The sequence below is a fragment of the Barbus barbus genome (assembly GCF_936440315.1).
Source record: "Barbus barbus genome assembly, chromosome: 17".
Lineage (NCBI taxonomy): Eukaryota > Metazoa > Chordata > Actinopteri > Cypriniformes > Cyprinidae > Barbus > Barbus barbus.
Window position 1 is genome coordinate 18,453,843 of NC_136745.1, and position 19,625 is coordinate 18,473,467.

The 19,625-nt window shown below is 39.5% G+C and overlaps 1 protein-coding gene across 2 annotated transcripts; it reads right to left on the minus strand.

Annotated features, from left to right (window-relative positions):
• Positions 1–13,506: 13,506 nt before the first annotated feature.
• LOC306883109 (protocadherin-18-like) lies at positions 13,507–19,253 on the minus strand. Of its 2 annotated transcripts, none has more exons than XM_079438207.1 (4): positions 16,521–19,247; positions 16,123–16,211; positions 15,641–15,801; positions 13,507–14,879 (listed from the first exon to the last, which is right to left on the minus strand). In XM_079438207.1, exons 1-4 carry the CDS (start codon positions 19,011–19,013, stop codon positions 14,131–14,133), a joined length of 3,492 nt encoding a protein of 1,163 aa, XP_079294333.1. In that variant the 5' UTR covers positions 19,014–19,247; the 3' UTR covers positions 13,507–14,130. The 2 variants fall into 2 exon arrangements, with proteins under 2 accessions (XP_079294333.1, XP_079294334.1); XM_079438208.1 differs by having other exon boundaries at positions 13,513–14,879; positions 16,123–16,178; positions 16,521–19,253.
• Between the last annotated feature and the right edge of the window lie 372 nt (positions 19,254–19,625).

Here is a 19,625-nt window from a genome sequence, read left to right on the forward strand (position 1 = left end):
AAATGACTGACTTTTGAGAAGAAATTTTGTTTAGGTGCAGCTCTTTTAATCAAAAGTTAATTTTTTCAGTTTTTTTCTCTTGATGAAAATATCATTTAAATTTTGTATTTCATCATGTCATATTTATTAATTTTAGTCAGTTTTCCTTACCAACTAGATATTATTCCTGTTGATTAAAACTAGATGTCATTTTAGTCAAAGTAAACTTGACAGAAATTAAGAAATATGGTGAAATATTGACTACTTTGAAATGATATTTTCGTAAAAAAAAAAAATCTAACTGAGTGCTGACTATAAACAAAAAAGTACAAAAGCTCCTTGTAGCTTAAAAAGGAGCTTAATTTCTCTTCAACAGTCTGTCATTTTCGGCTATTTTGCCATCTCACCACACAGGTTGCAGATATATTTGACATTCCTAGTAAAATATCTGAGCGATTGCAGCCGGGTGCCCCCAGATTGAAATGACTGGCCTGAACTGAGGCGGTTGTAACACAGTGAGTGTAATTAAATGATGGCTGGCTGCATCGATGGCCAGGAGAAGCTATTAGATGCACTGCTTAATGCGAGTGGGCAAATCCAATTGGCGTATTGATCCGGCACTTACAGATCTCAGCAGCTTCACGTCCTGACCTTCCTTTCATTCTCAGACCATTACAGTCGCCAGGAAAAGATTTAGTACTGTTCAGAGAGAGAAAGAGCGAGAGAGAGAGCATGGTAGGAGGGCAGCAGGGAAAGATGACAGGTAAGGGGGAATGAGTGGAGAGATTATTAGCGCAAGATTAGAAAAAGAACCCGAGAGAGCGAGAAAGCGACAAACAAACAAGAACAGAGAAAGCGAATGAGTGATTCACCCCCCTCTCAGCCCGGCCTGAAATCAATGTGCATTTCGGATTGGAAAATCACTAAATGTAGCAGCACCGCACTCTCGTAGGTCTTCAAGCCAAATGAGCCCCAGGCTTTGAAGACTGAGGGCCGTGCCCTTAAACCAGCAGATAGGAGCCAGAGAAGTGACTTATCAATATCATGCATTTAGGGACTTTCTGAGGGTCGTCAGGGTCAGGAGAGAAGAAGGCAAATCCAGAGCAAATGTTCCTCATCGATTTCAGACACATTCGCTGGAATAACAGCAGGACCCCAGTCAGGCATAATTATACCAGCTCATTTTCTTCTGCTTTCATGCTGAGCATTTTGTTTGGTCCTATCTGTTGTTTTCTTTAACTTGTCATCTCTGTTTCGGAGATTGGGTTTCCTGAGGGCAGATGGGCAGACCGAGGTAATCTATATCAGAGCAGAGAGTCCGCTTAGGGGCAGCTGTTATTTCTGAAAAGATGATGATAGACACGGACACTGGGGAATGTTTTTTTTTTTTTTCAGATTTAAGCAAATTAACCATTTGCTTAAACAAAAATCCTTTTTGTTTAAGCAAATGGTTAATTTTAACTTTTTTTTCTCAAATGGAATGTTAAAGTGTCTTGATAAAACTCTGTGTTTTCTGTATTTGTGATCATAAATTGTTTCTGAACACTCATTCCATCAACCATTGGTTGGATAAACTTTTTTATTCTCTGTGGAAGTTGGCATTCATTGTATGGACAAAAACAGTGGAAATATATTTCAAAAATAAAAAAAAGAAAGTTATACAGACTTGTTACGACATGAGGGTGAACTAGCCCTTTAACTGGTTTGTTTAATCATTTCATGCATTAGCTGTTTTGACAGATGATTAACAAAGAAGCCAAATTTTATTTGTCAGAGTACAATGCCCATATATTCCTCAGCTAGCTCTGGGCAATTGAAATTGTGACCTGATCTTCTGGAAGACAAAGAGCCTGACAGTTTAGAAAGAAAGATAGCAAAGAGAATCCTTTATTCTCTTCTCTCTCAGTGTTCTTTCAATCGTTGTGAAATGTGTAAGGGGGGCAGCAAAAGCTGACAGAGGTCAAAACGACAAGCAAAAGGGGAAAAAATTGAAGGGAGAGAGGCAGAGCAGTACATGACTAAATTAATAAGAAATAAGAGGGAGAGAGAGAGGGAGAGAGAGCATCTCATCATGCCTTTCTCTTCTCTCTTTTTCTTTTTCAACCCAACCACATACAGGTTTCTTCACAGAAACTTGACGTAGTACTCCCTTTGATTCCTTTCTCACCCTTTCATGTCATAGACAACCTTTCATGGAGTGGACAAAGATGAAAAGAGAAACAGATAAATGAATAAAAAGGTGGATGGCTTGAAGATAAGATGATCTACAGAAGAAAGAACACCAAGGAGTTCAGTCCCCATCTACTCTAGTCTGAACAGGTTGACCATTAGCTGGATGTGTGCAGGTTTGTGTGTGTGTGTGTGTGTGTGTGTGTGTGTGTGTGTGTGTGTGTGTGTAAGCTTATTTTGCTTTCATCACTAAATTCTTCTAATGAATGTAAGTGTAAGAGAAACCTCTTGATTAGTTTATTTACCGGTATTCCTCATCAGATGCTTTTATCCAGGTGAGTCACAGATGAAAAGTGCAGAAAATCTAGCTAGTAAGACAAGTATGAAAACCTCTTCACACAAAAAAAAAGAGTAATTTTGACTTTACATTTCACAATTGTCACTTAATAGCTTCCAAGTAACTTTACCTCTTGCAGTTGTTTTTTTTTTTTTTTTTTTTTCATATTGCGACTTCATGATTCACAATGTGGCTGTTGCAATGTAACTTTATTTCTCCTAATTTTAGCTTTCTATCTCAAAATGTATACTTTATATATTCCATATGTGAGGATTAGGGTTAGTTCACCCAAAAATGAAAATTGTATCACAAATTAAGGAACACATGGACAATTTTAACAATGTCCTTGCTAAGTTTCTGGACCCGGGAACATTGCAGTCGGGTTGCTATCTATAGAGGGTCTAAGAGCTCTCAGATTTAATCAAAAATATCTTAATTTGTGTTCCAAAGATGAATGAAGGTCTTATGGGTTTGGAACGACCCATAAGAGGGTGAGTAATTAATGACAGAACTGTTTTTATTTTTGGGTGAACTATCCCTTTAAATCTTACAATTGTGATTTTATTTCGCAATTTTTAGACTCAGACTTTATGGTATCAATTGTAATTTTGTTTCTCGCAATATATCTCAGAATGTGATTTCATCTCACAATCTCACAATTTGGATTTTACACTTTATACACCAATTTTTGACTTTCTATCTTTATATGTGATATCTGTTTATTGTTACTTTGTTTCTCATAATTTAGACTTCATGTCTTCCAAATGTGACTTTGTTTTTCATATATGCAACTTTGCTGACTACCAACAGTAACTTTATTCACAATGTGACTTTATATCATCTAATTTTGACTTTTACTTCTCACAATGTGACTTTATTTCCTATATTACACTGTTTCACAATTAATTATTATATTTTTTTTACTCAAAGGTGGAATGAGGGCTGCTGGAAGAGGTGTGTCTTAGGCCATTTATTGAAGATTGCAATGTTTGTTAGGGTGAAGGTTGGGTGGGTTCATTTCACCACAGAGGAATAGCTAGTGTGAAGGTTTCTGAAAGTGTCCTTGTACCAGGCTGCCATGGTAAGCACGTGTTTTCAGGGCTTACATAAGTCGTGGTTGAACCATGGGAAAAGACAGTGACCTCACTTTTTCCACCTTGTGTTTTTCCCAGTGTGTCTTAGACATTCACTCAAATGCAATGTACCACACATTACCCATTACCCCCTGTGTCTACACAACCTTAGAAATCATCTCTCATTTTACTGGAAGCATGTAAGATTAATGTGTCATCTCCTGGCCTTCATATAAAACCATATGAATGAACTTTAATATTAAATTGGTTTGCCTTAGGGAGATGAAGCTCTCTCTGCTTAGTTTTCCTTATACGCTCTCTCTCTCTCTCTCTCTCTCTCTCTCTCTCTCTCTCGCTCTCGCTCTCTCTCTCTCTCTCTCTCTCGCTCTCGCTCTCTCTCTCTCTCTCTCTCTCTCTCTCTCTCTCTTCCTCCCTCCCTTTCTGATGACTTATAGCTGTTACACTATGAGAGCCACTTTAATTTGTCCAGTGTTCATGGTGCCATACATTCAGAAATATGGCTTCTCTGAGAGGGGAAAAGCATTGTGGGAACATCATGCACAATACAATGGTGACAGTTCATTTGTAACCCCCTTCGCCTCACAACATTAAATGCAGACAGTGTGACTCCTTCCAATAAGGCTTCTAGCTTAATTAGTTCTTCAGGTTATGTGAAATTGTATGAATTTCAGATTAAGAGGATACTCATTTATTAGGTCACCTCACAGCACAGAGGCCTGAGGGACTTTCTGCCCTCTGAAACCAAAGATCAGGCCCTGTAAGGAGGTCACTTATTGTACCCTGTCAGATGGCAAGAATGATTTATTATAGTAACTATTTATTTAACAGAATATGAGAACATTTTAGATGGTTTGTTCAGTTAGAGTGTTTTGTATTGCTCTATTGATGATTTGCAAGTAAAATTAAAGGGATAGTTCACCCAAACATTAACATTCTGTCATCATTTACACAAAGAGATGACGCTCCGAGAAAGAAAGTCTGCTGTTAAAAGGTTTGACGCAAAGTTCTGAAGTCACAAATATATCATCCAGCTAGCTAGTTAGCTAAATTGCCATGAGCAATTACGAAAAAAACATTTGAGACGTGTATTCTGCTCCAACTGAATTGTACCCCGTGGTGCTAGTGTGTGGATATGTAGTCTATATATATAATGTATTATGAAACAAAGAAGGTCAGTGCTTGTGGGAATTACAGATTTAATGCCTTTGCTAGAAAAGTTATCTGGCAACTTTATAGCAATTTAATGGGTTTCACGTTTGAAAACGACTGTTTTTTCAGAAAATGGCACATAGGGATCTCTTACACTTGACTGAGAACACAGCTTAGATATTATGTTATGCAGAGGTCCATGCAGTATTTTTGTTGCTCTGGTCGATATGGCTTGAGCTCATACTGAAACTTAGCAATAAGTATGCAGCACCACACAAAAGCAAAGCTTAAGCCAATGCCAATTTTCAAAGTAACTAATTTGGGGTAGTGTTCGGCTGGTCATGGCAAGCCATGCCTCGATGCACGTTAAATAAACCCGTTTTTTTGTTAGGCTACTGATATGTGTTTTCATTTGCATATGTGTGCATAATTTAAACAAATTATTTATTTAGATGTAAACCTTTTAATATGGGGAACATATCACAGTACAGTTTTACATTACAAGTTTTCTGAAATAATATTTTTGAAAATGCAAATAAGTTTATTATTTGATTTAATGTGCATACAAATAAGAAATCTGAACATTGGATAAAGCCAGGTTAAAATTTCTTGTTATATATATATATATATATATATATATAACAAGGCATATATATATATATATATATATATACTTTGTTTTCTTTTGATATTTAATTTGTATCACTCTATAAATCAAAAAATACCCTGAACAGCTAGAAAAATAAAAATGGTAACCATATTTTCAGGAATAAAGTGGTATATAAATCAAACTAATGTTATATGAAACCCCTATGTGAAAACTTTCAGAATATACAGTAGATAGGAATAAAACTGGAAAGTTTGGTCTATGTAAGTGCTACTGAGGTGGAAATTTGAAAACTCACTGGTGCATTGGAACAAAAATCATTTGAGGAAACTGCATCATAATAATGAAAACATTATTGATGATCAAATTAATAATTTGATTTTTACAGCAAATATCAAGTGAAACCTACTGATGGCTTTGTGAGTTATTACAGCGAGTGCGTTTCTTTTAGAAACTTTGTTCTTTGTCATTCCTGTGTAGTTGAATATTAGGTGACAGATAAGTCATTCAGCTTGACATAACTAGACCACACGCCAGACTGACACATTCAACACTGAAGAGAGAGAGAGAGAACACAATTCCATAATCCATACATAATTAACATCCTGCCATGTAGAAATATTTGAATATATGTTTGTACAGCCAAATCAAAGCATATTACCCTACCAAATTGCACCATGCAATATTGGAGATTAGGCTATATATTCTCATGTAACGTATCGAGATACTATCACTAATCCAAATGTCGTTTTTATGAATACAGATGACTCTCTGACTAAAATTAAAACCTTGAACAAGTAGATCCCCCCAGAAGCCTGATATTCCCCTCAGGGTCTAGATTCCCACAGTAACTGTTATACCAGGTACAGTATACCGCCAGCTCTCTGAGCCCTTCTAGAAAATATGATGTAGCCTCTTGAGGGGGCCGGTTTATCCTGTGTGCCAAAAACTCTGAATAAATAAATGTGAATGCGCTAAAAATATGCAGCCTATGTCCATGGAGAGAGGCTGTCATATCGGGCAGCAAGCATTAACTGTCTGGTCTGAGAGAAGAGTATATATCTGAAACCGAGGGGGTTTGGGTCAAATCTCACTTTAGTTCCTGCAAACATTATACTGTATGTCCTTTCCACTATGCTGTGATTAACGGTTACTACTGCTGGCTTGGGTTAAAAGTGTATTAAATGTGCCGTTCGATTGCTCTGTTGTTATCCGCAGGTTAAAGCACATCTGCATTCTGACTCTGAAAAGCTCGTACTGTGCCGTGGGCTAACGGCTCCATGGAGACGCTCGCTGAGCAGAATTATCACAGTAAATACAAACGCTGAATTTTTATTGTCTCATTATGATGAGTCACCGCCTCGACTGAATAACAGACGAGCCGCGTAGTGTGAATGGGCAGTTTGAGGACACACTTTAATAATGTTAGCGTCATTATGAAGCGAATGTTCTGCAGAGCATCAATTTTACTGAAAAATGGATAAAAATCCCCTAACCTGAGAAAATAAAGTATCAGTTGTGAGGAGAGTAGCATTACACAATATTTTTGTTTTTAGCTCTATTGATCCCACTGTATGTTTTCTAGGTCGTCGGCGATGAGGGGTTCAAAAGGGCCTGGCTGGCTCCAGGATGCGTTTACCTCAAAGAAAATAAAAGGAGTGCAAATGGACACATCCGAAAACCGTACCATTCCTGTCAATGGAAATAAATATTAGGTTTGCCCCTCAAAAAGGGGTTCTGGGTAATCAAAGAACTCATGGGGACCTTGAGCTTTCTCTTATTCATTTACTAAGATTTGAAGCAGCCGAAGCTGTTGGCTTGCTAATGCGACGTGAGGAGAAAAGGTAAACGCATATGAACAAAGAGCAGGGCCCTGCGAGGCCTCCACAACCTTCATTTGCCTTCCAACTGGACTAATAAAACTTTGCTGTGGTAGTTGCAGCGAATATTGTTTAAAGTAGGAAATAGAAAGCTCGCAAATGAGTTCTGTGTCATTTCTCAATAAATGTTTACCCACACCCACACCAAGCATAAATATTGAGTTACCACATGCATGTGGGGTATAAATAAACATATTTATACAAATGGCGGCAGAAGTAGGATGAAGAATGATGTTATTATATCTGATCACATGTGGTGGTTCTAAATTTGCCCCCATTTTGCCAGTTTGTTTGTTTTGTGAAATAAATATTCAACAGAAAGACATTTTAAGATAAATGAATAGTTCGTATATTGCAATTAAAAGAAAAAAAAAAAAAAGGTTTATTCCCACCTAAAAAAAGACTGAAATGTGTTAATTTAAAATCAGAGTACATTTACAGCAAGGCGTCAAAAATCTAAATTTAAATTAAATCACATGGCACTTTGCAATGCACTGCATTTTGCATTTGAATTTGAACAGGAAGTGTTATACAACGGCATATTTGACAAAGAGAGAGAATATAATGTGATAATGGAGATGCTAAATCTGATCCTGCATAATTTTTCAACCTGTGATCTGAACTCATATCAGCAGTTCTAAATGTTCTGCATTAAATTGCTAATGTACAAATGAGCTGCCGATAACCAATCACAAGGAGCGATGGGAAACATCCTTTTTTCCTATCATTTCTCATTTGCCCTCCTCCCAGTTATTTGACTGAAGCGATGCATGAAGGTGCACAAATACACGCGCGTAGGTTTACAAAGCCCACCTCAGCACATTTTAGCTCCCAGTCAGATTACCTTTGATGCAGTTACATTTCTTAGATTTATACATGCTGAATTTCACTTTAGGGATCAATGAACTATGTCTCTCTCTATTTTTCTATCTGCATGTCTATCTGTCTACATGCACTCTGCAGCCAGCCATGTGAAGAGCTTTGCTGTACAGGATACGAGAGCTAATTCATTTCCCTCAGTGCCTGTGCTTTTGCCAGGTCGCACAGGGGCCACTGCCTCGCGAATGGCTGTTGTGGGACATCGATCGCCGTTGCTGATCAGGGTCACTGCGGTCAGCAAATTTGTTAATTCTGTGAGAGACTAGAATGTGATGTGTGTTACATTACAATTGAGGAGAACTGCTGCTGTTTGGTCCCTTAACTCTTCACTTCTGAACTTTGACCTTTTCGGGAGGCTTTGACAAAATGACTCATCTTGATGAGTTTATTATTAATGGTGTGTTTAATTAAGAGTGACATGTTTACTAAACCTTGTCTTAGTAAGCGTTATAGGTAACTCTTAATTTAAGGAAATCAAGAGGAGATTTCACGGTCGATGGAGTTTATTCATTGCCTGAACAAGCACATGTCGTCTACCTGGTGACTTTACAATCTTACAGTGCAGTTATTGGAGAGGATGTGGTGTTAACGCTAATTAGTGTAAGATTTGATTTTGAGGTTAGATTTTATATGACCTTTCCCCATCTTTTTGGTCTTTGGTCTCCTGTATACAACATGGCAGCTTACATCCATAGAGATATGACTGGAAATAGATGGAATAGATTTTATATTGTTTATTTCTATAGGCATTATACATTACTGTTACTAAGATCATTGAGATTTTTGACTGCATTTATTTGATCAAAAATATAGTAACAATAAATATATTGTAATATATTATTACAATTTAAAATAACTCTTTATCTTCTTCTACTTTTTTGTGATGCATTATTTTCAGGATTCTTTGATTAATAGAAAGTTCAAAAGAAGAGCATATATTTAAACAATAACAATGTCTTTACTGTCACTTTTGATGAATTTAATGCATCCTTGCATAATATATGATATATGATATGCACATACATCTGAGGTTTGTTTACACTGTTGTGTGGATATGGGCCTTTTTAGACTGTGGAAGAGTGAAAAGCATTAGCTTGTCTCTCATTAGGCTGAATAACTTTATGGAATATCACCTGTCATCCTCCTCAACATCAAAGATTTACAGCTGTCTGCCTACAGGCCATATCTCAAATGAGTATAATGTCAATCTTACTGACAGTGAGAGACATAAACCATACCTTTTAATATCGACAGAATTGCTTTTTTATTAATATAAACATATTACCTCAATAATGCCTTTCACGGAATGACTGCATTGATTTTGCTCTTCAGCTTGCAGGGATCCCATAGATCTCCATGCGGTTGGTCTGCGGGGCAGCTTTATATATTTTAATGAACTGATAAGTAACCCAGCCAATGGTAATGACTGACTGGATGTGCATATTAATGGAATGTCTGGTATAGGAAAGTGAGGGCATCTGTAGAAATAATGCCATCTAGTGGTAAAAATGAGACCCAATGATATTAGAAATGCACAACACACACACACACCTATGTCCGTCAAACATACTGGTGTCAGCATATATGCCAGTGTTTAATGGCACATGCATTATGGAGAGACGAACAATAATGTCTGTCTCATGTGATCTCAGGTCGTACAGCTGTGTGCTCACTTAAATGCCGATACATACATACATTATGTGTATTACTGCTTTCTAAGCACATAATTATATGGAAAAGATTTTCATCATGGAAGTGAAACTAGGAATTGCTGCAGGGTCATAGTGCTCAACATTTTGGCCTCTCACATTGGCATGTACTATTAGACTTTCAGGGGGAAACAATGTGCAAAAAACAGCTTGTCATTGGAGTAATACCCTTAAAGTGACAACTATTTAGCTAATCTACTCCTAAAAGGTGCATATTAGTACCTTATGTATGCTTATAACTGTGAACCTTTTAAAGGTTGACCTAGTGACAAGTATTTTTTGAGTGGCATCAATGACTACTATTACTAAATATGACTAGCTGTAATTTAAAAAGTTAAATGCAACTCTTAATGTCCAATGATAGTGTGCAGAAACCCACAATGATAACTCTCATAGAAGTTCTCTCAATTCTCATTACATTAATGATCATAAACATACTTTTATGTTCCGGAACAGAGGTCGGAAATGAGTATTTAACTAAACTATTTATCAATCTGCTTATCGTAAAGATCTTTGAACACATATGACCCCAAAAGCTGGAATGGAAGACGCCGCAACCTTTCTGGCTCAAGAGCTCTTCATTAATATGCACACTTATTAGACAAGAATTAATGAGCCAATTTAAAATGCCAAGTCTGCTCTAGTTCTTTTGATGGAGAATAAAAATGGCTGTATTTAGAAATAAATGAATGCTTTAATGGATAAAGACATTTTTAGTTCTTAAAGCAGTTACAGGCAACCAGTTTGTTTATGGCAATCACTTAATCTGATGTTATTGAAATTCTGCATTCTGACATTTCGAAACTTTCATGTTGAAATATATTCAGTATATAAACAAGTTAAAGTGACAGATCACATAAAAATTAAAATTTTGTCATTTCAAACCTGTTTGAGTTTCTTTCTTGAGTGGAACAGTAAAGAAGATGTTTAGAAGAATGTTTTAAACTGCTTTTGTCCAAATAATGAAAGTCACAAGGAACCAAAACAACACTGTACCCCACTGACTTTCACTGTGTGGGTAAAAAACACACAGACATTTTACAAAATATCTTCTTTTGTGTTCCGCAGAAGAAAGAAAGTCCATGGGGACTGGTTGTCATGCCAGGGTGGCACGTGTACACCTTGAAAAAGACAGAAATCAGTCATTGGCACTTCCAGACCATTAAACAGACCAGCTCATGCCATTCTTGTAATTCGTCATGCTTTGCTGAAAAGTTGGCTGTCTACCAAAAGTGTCATTTATACAGACAATCCGTACAAAAGCACACATGTACACTCACACAAACACATACGGCGGCAGTCTTGCCAACAGCTGCACTGAAGAGCCACAGATGTTTTGGTGTTTTCATAATGCATCATGGGAGAAAGCATTTGGTCATGAAATATGTTCCACCTAAGAGACAAGAGGGGAGAGCGAAAATAGAAAAATAGTGGAGAGAAAACTAAAGGATGTCTTTGTGTAATTTTGTAATTTTCAGGAAGCAAATAAGACGAAAACCTATTTCAGTCTCTAAAACACTCACAATCACCCACAGTTATTGTGGCTCCTAGATCACAAATATACACAAAGTGATAATGATAAGAGACTGTTGGCAGACTTATCCTCAGGACTTGAAATGATGGAAGAAGGAGACAGGTGTATTTTTAGCGGTAGAGACATGAGAGATGAAGAGGAAGACATGAATCTACATTCTCAACTCCACCGCAAGCTAATCAGAAACTCACCTCAGTAATTATGTCAATTTACCAACCTGCTTGGTGACAAGAGCTCTCGTGAGTGACATGATTTTGTATGCGACGCATGTTGTAACTTGGCACGTTTACCCAGATGCAAAAAAGGCACCGCAAAAAAATAGAGGGAAAGGAGAAACAGAATGAATTATTCATTTAAAGCAATAAAAGTTTACAGTAGAATTGAATTACAATGCACAAAAGATTGCAAAATTAGGCAGATTAGGTCCGCTCAGTGTCCTAAGGTCAACAGCACGCTGTTTTCTCATACAAGTAAATAAGTTACAGGATTATGCATGTGTGTAAGAGTGAATAAAAGGAGTGAGAGTCTCTGAGAGAGAAGGAGATGGAAGGTAGCATAGTTTTCTTTTCTTTTTTTAAGCTGAAAGTCAAGGCCAATTTCTGTATGTCAAAATGAGCTTTCAGAGAAGTTGTTATTTTCTTCCTTCAACTGTTCAAATGGAAGGGGCAAAAGATTCTCATTTTCTTTGCCTTTGGAAATTCTTAGCTTACAAAAAAAAGCACCTCGCATGAGGTCATTTCCGTCTTTAAATGTCATCACAATGCATTTACCGTAGTTTTGCATAATTTCAACACACTTGCTGTGTTACTAGAAAAGTAAACCTGGTTATTGAGACATTGAATGAAAAAAGGTCATGGTAAATTACAACTCCAAACTGTTTATCAGCTATTTCCTGAGTAATTTTAACACAAAATGATTTTCCAACTTTAAAATGTTCTGAAATGTGTTCTGTATAAATACATACTGAGAAAGGTAGAATGAAGATTTCATAAGTAAGATACAAAATAAGGCTTCTGAATATGGTGTTAGAAAGGAGCTTCTTAACCATCAGAAAATCGTCATCCACTGGAGGTCAAACTAAATATTATGTGAGCTATTTTATTTACACTCTTATTTGCAACTGATTTAATTCTGATGTTTAGATAAAGTTTAAAAAGCAAGATTGTCTTTCACAGTAAGTAAATATCCAAATGAAATATACAAAGATAATAATAAAGGCTATGGTAGTATATTAACAGTATTGCAAGTTTAGCCCAAATGAAGGTGACACTCAAGCAATAGTTAGTGAACAAATGTTGCCTTATAGTTAAAGAAAGCAAAGTTCTCAAAAAAATCTATTATTTTGAGCAGGGTTTTTTCCCTCTGACTTTACAATAACATGGCTGAACTTAACAAATGCTTGAAAAATGTAATAAAATAGAATTAGATTATTTACATGTCTTCCTGTCATATGATGATGTTACTTTTTGGGTGTCACAGTTTTAAGGACTGATGCTTTTTATTACTTTTTTTTTTTTAGATAATAGTTTAATTGAGCTTATAACAACAACATGAACAAAAAATCAGGATGCCAATTGCAAATTCGTGGAGTATGCCGAGAGAGAGAGAGAGAGAGAGATTAGGTTTTGGGTGGCTGCTGTTCAGCTATCTCGCCTCTAGGGGGCTGTAGTTAGAACAATGAATCTCATTTCTCCGACAGTGATCACATAATGTGAAATATCCTTCTTTGTGTATTTGTGACCTATTATGCATAGTAACTTTACATTATTTCCTACTATCTTAAATAGAGGACAAAACAATCTTGTTTCCTTTTTCTACCTCACTTATCTCTGTTCGCAGTATTCTCACTGCTTGCATCCTTTCAAGCGTTAATGAAATGTTCTCTTTCAGTCAGTAGGGGGCGCTCACATCGAGTGCAGTGTAGATGAGAGAGACTAAAAATGGCTATTTTTCCCCGCAAGGCTGCTCTCCAGATCTGTCTGTGAAGAGGAGGAACACAACTGCACACTCCCATTTTACTGGATATTTCAGGAACATTAAAACTAAATGGAGTAGCACATTCTGTAATTTACTGGAAGCCCATTTTTATGCCCACAAACGTACAACTTTAAAACAAGAATATGACAATATAAACAGTGAAACTTCAAAGCAAAGAGTCCAACCAGATGTGTATGTGTGACATATCTGCATTTCCCTTTATTTTGTCATTTGTTTAACATAAAACAGAAGTTGACACAAAGAATAGGCTACACTGTTATAAATACCACTCCCACCCCAAAAACATGCTTTCAGTACCTTGTCCCACCCCACCAAATAACACATAATAATATTTATGTACTTATATTATGCTCATATATAACAATACCACTGAAAAGAGAAACAAAAGAAAACCTTTTTCATAAATAAGAATATTTACACCAAGGCATGTTGATTTTGATTATTTTCCCAACATGCATAGGCTATATAAAAATAGAAATCTGATTGATTTATGTACATTTTTTAACTTAGGTATATACACATATAAATATAAAGACTACAAATTGTATTTTTAAAATACAAAGATAAATGCACTCACATTGTGTACACTGTGGCCAAAAACCATAAAATACAAACATCATTTGGATAATTAGCATTCACAAAACACATTACATCCAGAAATGCAACTTTAACGACAATTGCAGGTCTCTGTTTTCCTGTTTTTGTTTTCATATCCTATCTCCCTCCTCCTCGCTCTCATATAAAAATGTTTTACTTTATTTTAAAGAGCAGAAGGAAGAGTTTAAGCTTTAGTCTTTAGCTTTGCCTGACATCTTGAAGGAGTTTGTTGATTTCTGCAACCAGCTCGCTGGCGTCCATAATTTCACTGCGACTGTCGCAGCGCTTGCCATGCAGATGGCCGAGCACAGACTCTAACTCATCTTCCTCATGATTCTCAGGAATCTCCTCCATCGCGGGCAGCCATTTTGAAGAGGAAGCTGATGCTGCCATGGGAGCTGGCAGAGGGGCAGGGAGCGGAGCCACCAGGGCTGTCATGTGACTAGCGGGGGCATGGCCATGTCCGGGATTTTGGAAATGCGTATTTGCGGCCCAAACCGCCACGTTCTGCTGATAAGTGGCAGGGCTTGGTTTACCAGGTAAGTGGCCCTTCCTTCTTTCCAACGATCCCACCCCCACAGTGCAGGCTGTTACCTTTTCAGTTTCATTAGTCTCGTTGTAATTATCCAGCGAGGAGGGGAGGAGCCTCTGGAACACGCTGTTCATTTCAGACAGCAGAGAAGTCGTTCCGCACAGGTCTTCTGCATCAGCTGCCTCTCCCTCTCCCTCTCCCTCCTCGCTCTCCTTGCCAAATGTGGAGAAACTCTTTTTCCTCAGAGTTGACTCACCAGATTGTGGTGCTTCAGGGCTGGCTTTCTGTTGAGGGTCTTCTCCAGGGATGTAGAGGTTGCTGCGGTAATCAGAGGAAGCTGGGGAAGGCAATGGGGGCATCCAGCACTGGTCAGAGTGACCGAGGACACGACACTCTTCGGTGCACAGCTTCATCGCTAAGGTCAAAACAAAAGCATTGATGAAAAAGGTTAGTTAATGATTGGTGTTCTCTGGCAGAGCATGCAAAACTGCACATGCCCTTAACTAGTCAAATACATCAATTGGAAGCCAAATGACTAAACAAAATCTTTCCAGCTCCAGCCGACCCAGCTTTGTTTTCTAGAGACTATGCAAAACAAATCAAATATGCCAACTTATAGTGCTCATTGAACATGTTTTGCATTACTCATTCATGTTCTAGGGGCTGATTATAGCGCCATTAATTTTGAAAGGCCATTTATAATACATCTTAGAGTTAATAAATGCCCAATCTGGTGCATTTGCAAAACAGGCCCTCATTTAGCCCACTCTCTCTCATGCAGAGAATGAATGATTTAACATGCTGATTTACAGAAATCAATGGCCCATCCCAGCACACAACCCAATTCTTGTTCTAGTCACAGTAATGATTGTGTTATAGATCAACTATGCATATTTTTTCCATCAGAAATCGTGTTTTTCTCCAATAAATTAAATGATCAGAGTACTGGTGCTATCGAGGTGTTTCATGTTGAAGAGAGAAATTGTAAATGTGTCTAAATATTCAAAATCAAGGATATAGTCATTGTGTTATGTATTTTTTACATATTTGTGTGTTATGTGCTTCATTAAATGCATATAAATGATGCAGTCCAGTGAGCAATTAACTTTTTTCACAGGTATGCCCAAAGATTATGAAATCAAGGGCTCTTCTTCAACATCTCGCACTCTTGCTTACTTGGATGCAGTCGGTGATGTCCATCAGGAGTGAAGAGCTCACTGAAGCCTTCTCCAAGCAGAGGAGACTCTCTCCCCATCTCACAATCACTGTCTCCTGCCTCACTATCTCCTCTTCCACTGTCCTTTAGGCTGAACTTATCCATCTCATTCAAAGCATACCTAAAAACAAAGAACATACAATTAGCTATAACAATAGCTTTGACTTAGTTACTGTTTATGCATTATCATTCATTTATTTTTTACTTTTTAATTCACTGGCGATGTGAAAAGTATGAAATGACCCTCTTAAGGATGAAGCAATTTATGCATAAACAAAAAAAGGCTTTATTCAAAGGGCAGCTGACTTGATGAAGCTGTCATGTATAGTCAGCATCTGTTACTTAAGTACTGCAGGGTGTCCAGGTTCTCACGGACTAGAACTTTAAACCCCCTGTAGGATGGTCTGTAAAGGTGGCAACAGGCTGAAGTGTGATTGGTTACCTGTAGCTCCGGGTGTATTTGTTGCCACGGAAACTGGGTCTGGGTTGGTACTGGCCCTGATGAAGTATGGACAGAAGCTGTGAGACTTGCTATAGCCAAAAAGAAAAGAAACAGGGTGGGGGACAAATAAAGAAAGAAAAAATGGAAATAAAAAATGAATAATGGCAGACCAGACAGCAAGCCAACACAAATACAGACAAAACCATGGTGGTGATGGGGGGGGGGGGGGGTGAATGAGGGAATGATATGGATGGATACTTATGCATGATAAAACAATCTATGGATATACAAATAAACATGCTGATAAACATATTGAAAATTATAACAAGTTTAGGGGGAATAAAATAGTCAGGATTGAACAATTCACACTGAATTCATTTTGAAAACAGTTATTTTACCTCGACAGGTGGTGTGGCATGAGCGAGTTCTAGGGCGAAGTTCTCTGGAACGTGATTGGAGGAGATGGTGACGAGGCTGTTGAGTGATTGGCGGCTGTGGTGGCTCTGGCGGCTCTCTGGAGCAGGTGAGGCCGAAGGGGAGCGAGGATGGGCCCTCACAGGCAGGGTCCCATTCACCGTGGGGACCAGTGTGATATCGCCCTTGTGGATCTGTCGAGCAGGTTTTTTGGGATGGTTTTGGTAGGTAGACTCAGCCACTCTGCAGTTATAGGAATGTCTTGGGTCCTTCTGCTCTCTCGAGCACCTGGTTGCGAACATCACCATTACGATGAGAAGCACGCCACAGATGGCACCAAGGGAGATGATGATGATCATAGACACGTCTAGAGTTGATTGGTTGTTCATGTCTGAAGGGTTCAGGGAGTAGCTTTCTGGATAGTCCCGCAGGCTAATGTGCAGAACGGCCCTCGCTGAGAGACGAATCGACGCCCCTCTGTCTTGCACCAGGATTGCGAGATCAAATCCCTCACGCCCCGAGGCCTCCACGCTTCCGTTGGTTCGTAACTCACATCTGCGTGGTTCAATGACAAAGAGTCCCTCGTCATTACCACCAACGATGGAGCAAGTCAGCTCGCTGTTGGCCCCTGCATCACGATCTGTCGCCTTGATTATTGTCACCAGATGACCAGGCTCGGCGTGCTGCCATAGTGGCACCTCAGCTGTGTGGTTGATTAGTTGTGGAGCAACAATGATAGGTGGGTTGTCATTTTCATCTAGTACAGTGAGCAAAACAGTGGTGTTGCTGCTCAGAGAAGCCAGGCCCGCGCCATCCCGTGCCTGCACGGTAAACAAAAGTCGGCCGACCTCTTCCTGATCAAAGCTTCGGAGAGCATACACAGCCCCATTAGATGGGTCAATGGTCACATAGGTTGAAATAGAGCTACCTTGGACCTGGCTCTCCAAAATTGAATAGGTCAACTGACCATTAGAGCCCAAATCTGGGTCGGTGGCCACCACTGACGTCAGATATGCCCCGGGCGAATTGTTCTCAGACTTGAAGATTTCATATCGGCTCTTTTCGAAGCGTGGAGGGTTGTCGTTTTCATCTTGCACCTGCACAGTGAAGTGTTTGATGGTGGATAGGCTTGGTGAGCCACGGTCTTCAGCGATTACCGTCAGGCTATATTCAGAGCGTTTCTCACGGTCCAGAGACACATTAGTGAGAATCATGTAGTTGTTCTCGTAGGTCTTCTGCAAACGAAAATGCCCATGGCCATGGAGACGGCACACAACCTCACCGTTTAGACCTGAGTCGCTGTCATCGACGCGCACTAATGCAATGAAGGTATCGACAGGGGAGGCCTCTGAGATGTAGGCCACCTCCTCTTTGCCCTGAGTCATAAGGTTGATGTTGATTTTTGGCTTGTTGTCGTTGACGTCAACCACTTTGATGATTATTTTACAGTGGCCTGGAATGGAGTTGGGACCCATATCCTGAGCTTGCACATCAATTTCATACGAAGAAGTGGTTTCGTAGTCAACTTTCTTAATCAGAGTGATGTGGCCATTATCTGGGTTAATTTTAAAGGTCTCTAGGATTTTGGGTGGCACGTGGCTGCTGAAAGAGTACACTATTTTGCCATTATTTCCTTCATCCGGGTCTGTGGCGTTCAGGTGCACCAGTAGCGTCCCCAGTGGTGAATTTTCCAGGAGGTTGACCACATAAGCCTGCTCGTCAAATGCCGGGCTATTATCGTTGGAATCAGATATGCTGATTTTGAGCAGAGTTGAGCCAGATTTCGGCGGCACGCCAGAGTCTGACGCTGTGAGTTGTAGTTGGTAGCTGGACTGTGTTTCCCTGTCAAGTTCCCTCATCACAACAAGGTCCGCGTACTTTGCGCCATCCGTACGCGTCCTGGTATCGATTTTGAAAAAGTTATTCCGAGTGAGCGAGTAGGTGTGTAGCGCGTTTTCCCCGACATCCGGGTCCAGCGCGCTATCCAAAGGGAAGCGTGTGCCCACAGACGCGCTCTCTGATATCTCTATGGGGATGATGGCGCGGGAGAACTGCGGAGCATTGTCGTTGATGTCCAACACTTCCACTTGAATGTGAAACAACTGGAGGTATTCCGTGGGTAGCGTGATCACGTCGAACTCGATAGTGCAGTTTAAGTTTTTCTCGCAGAGCTTCTCGCGGTCGATTTTGGTGGCGATGCTGATCTCTCCATCCTCCTCGCGAACGGAGAGTAGAGGTGTGCTGCCTCTCTGCATCGCGCGGAAGCTCGGGGACACTGAGCTCGGGAGTTTCGATAAGATACCGGCTACATCCTCTTTCAGTCTGGCGATCACCGTGCCAACTCTCTGCTCTTCCAAAACTTTGTATTTTAAAGTCTTCCCCGAAACGTTGTGCGCAACGGCCGCCAGAAGTATAAGTTTCAGAAGTGTCTTGCAAAACAGTACATTCCTGTCGCTGGAGTGTTTAGTTGTTCCCATCTTTGAAGCCGTGCGAAAAGTACTTATTCCACGCAGAGAGAAAACTGGCTGGTGGATTGTGCGATGTAAATTAAAGCATGATAAATCCTCAGATGCTGTGCATAGATTTCAAGCAAAATGCATATGAAGTCGAGGAACCCGCACTTTCCCTGTGTGTGCGTTTTCAGCGCCTCGGAGAAAGCATCAGGACGCGGTAATGCTGCTGCACACATCCACTTTCGTCTTCGTCTGACTGTGTGTGAGTTGGTGCGCGGATGTGTGGGAGGCGCAGCTCCTTGTGTGTGTGTGTGCTCTGTCTGTGACTCTGAGAACACTGACTGGCCCCTTGCAGCCCATCTTACTGTGGCCCCCACCCTCTCCAATCTCCAGCCACCCCTCCTCGCCCCATGGCTGCCCTGAAAAGAAAAGAAAAGGCAGAATGAAGGAAAGAAAGAGCAGTGATTGAGGTGAAGCTGGCAAGCAGATCTCTCCATGAGGAGGACAGAGTTTCAGAAGTGTGCCATAACAATAGAAAAAAATACACATTTATTCAAGACCAACGTTTCTCGTGTTACCAGGCACACTTTAGGTTACTTACCACTATCGAAATGTTTTCATCGTTATAACATATTT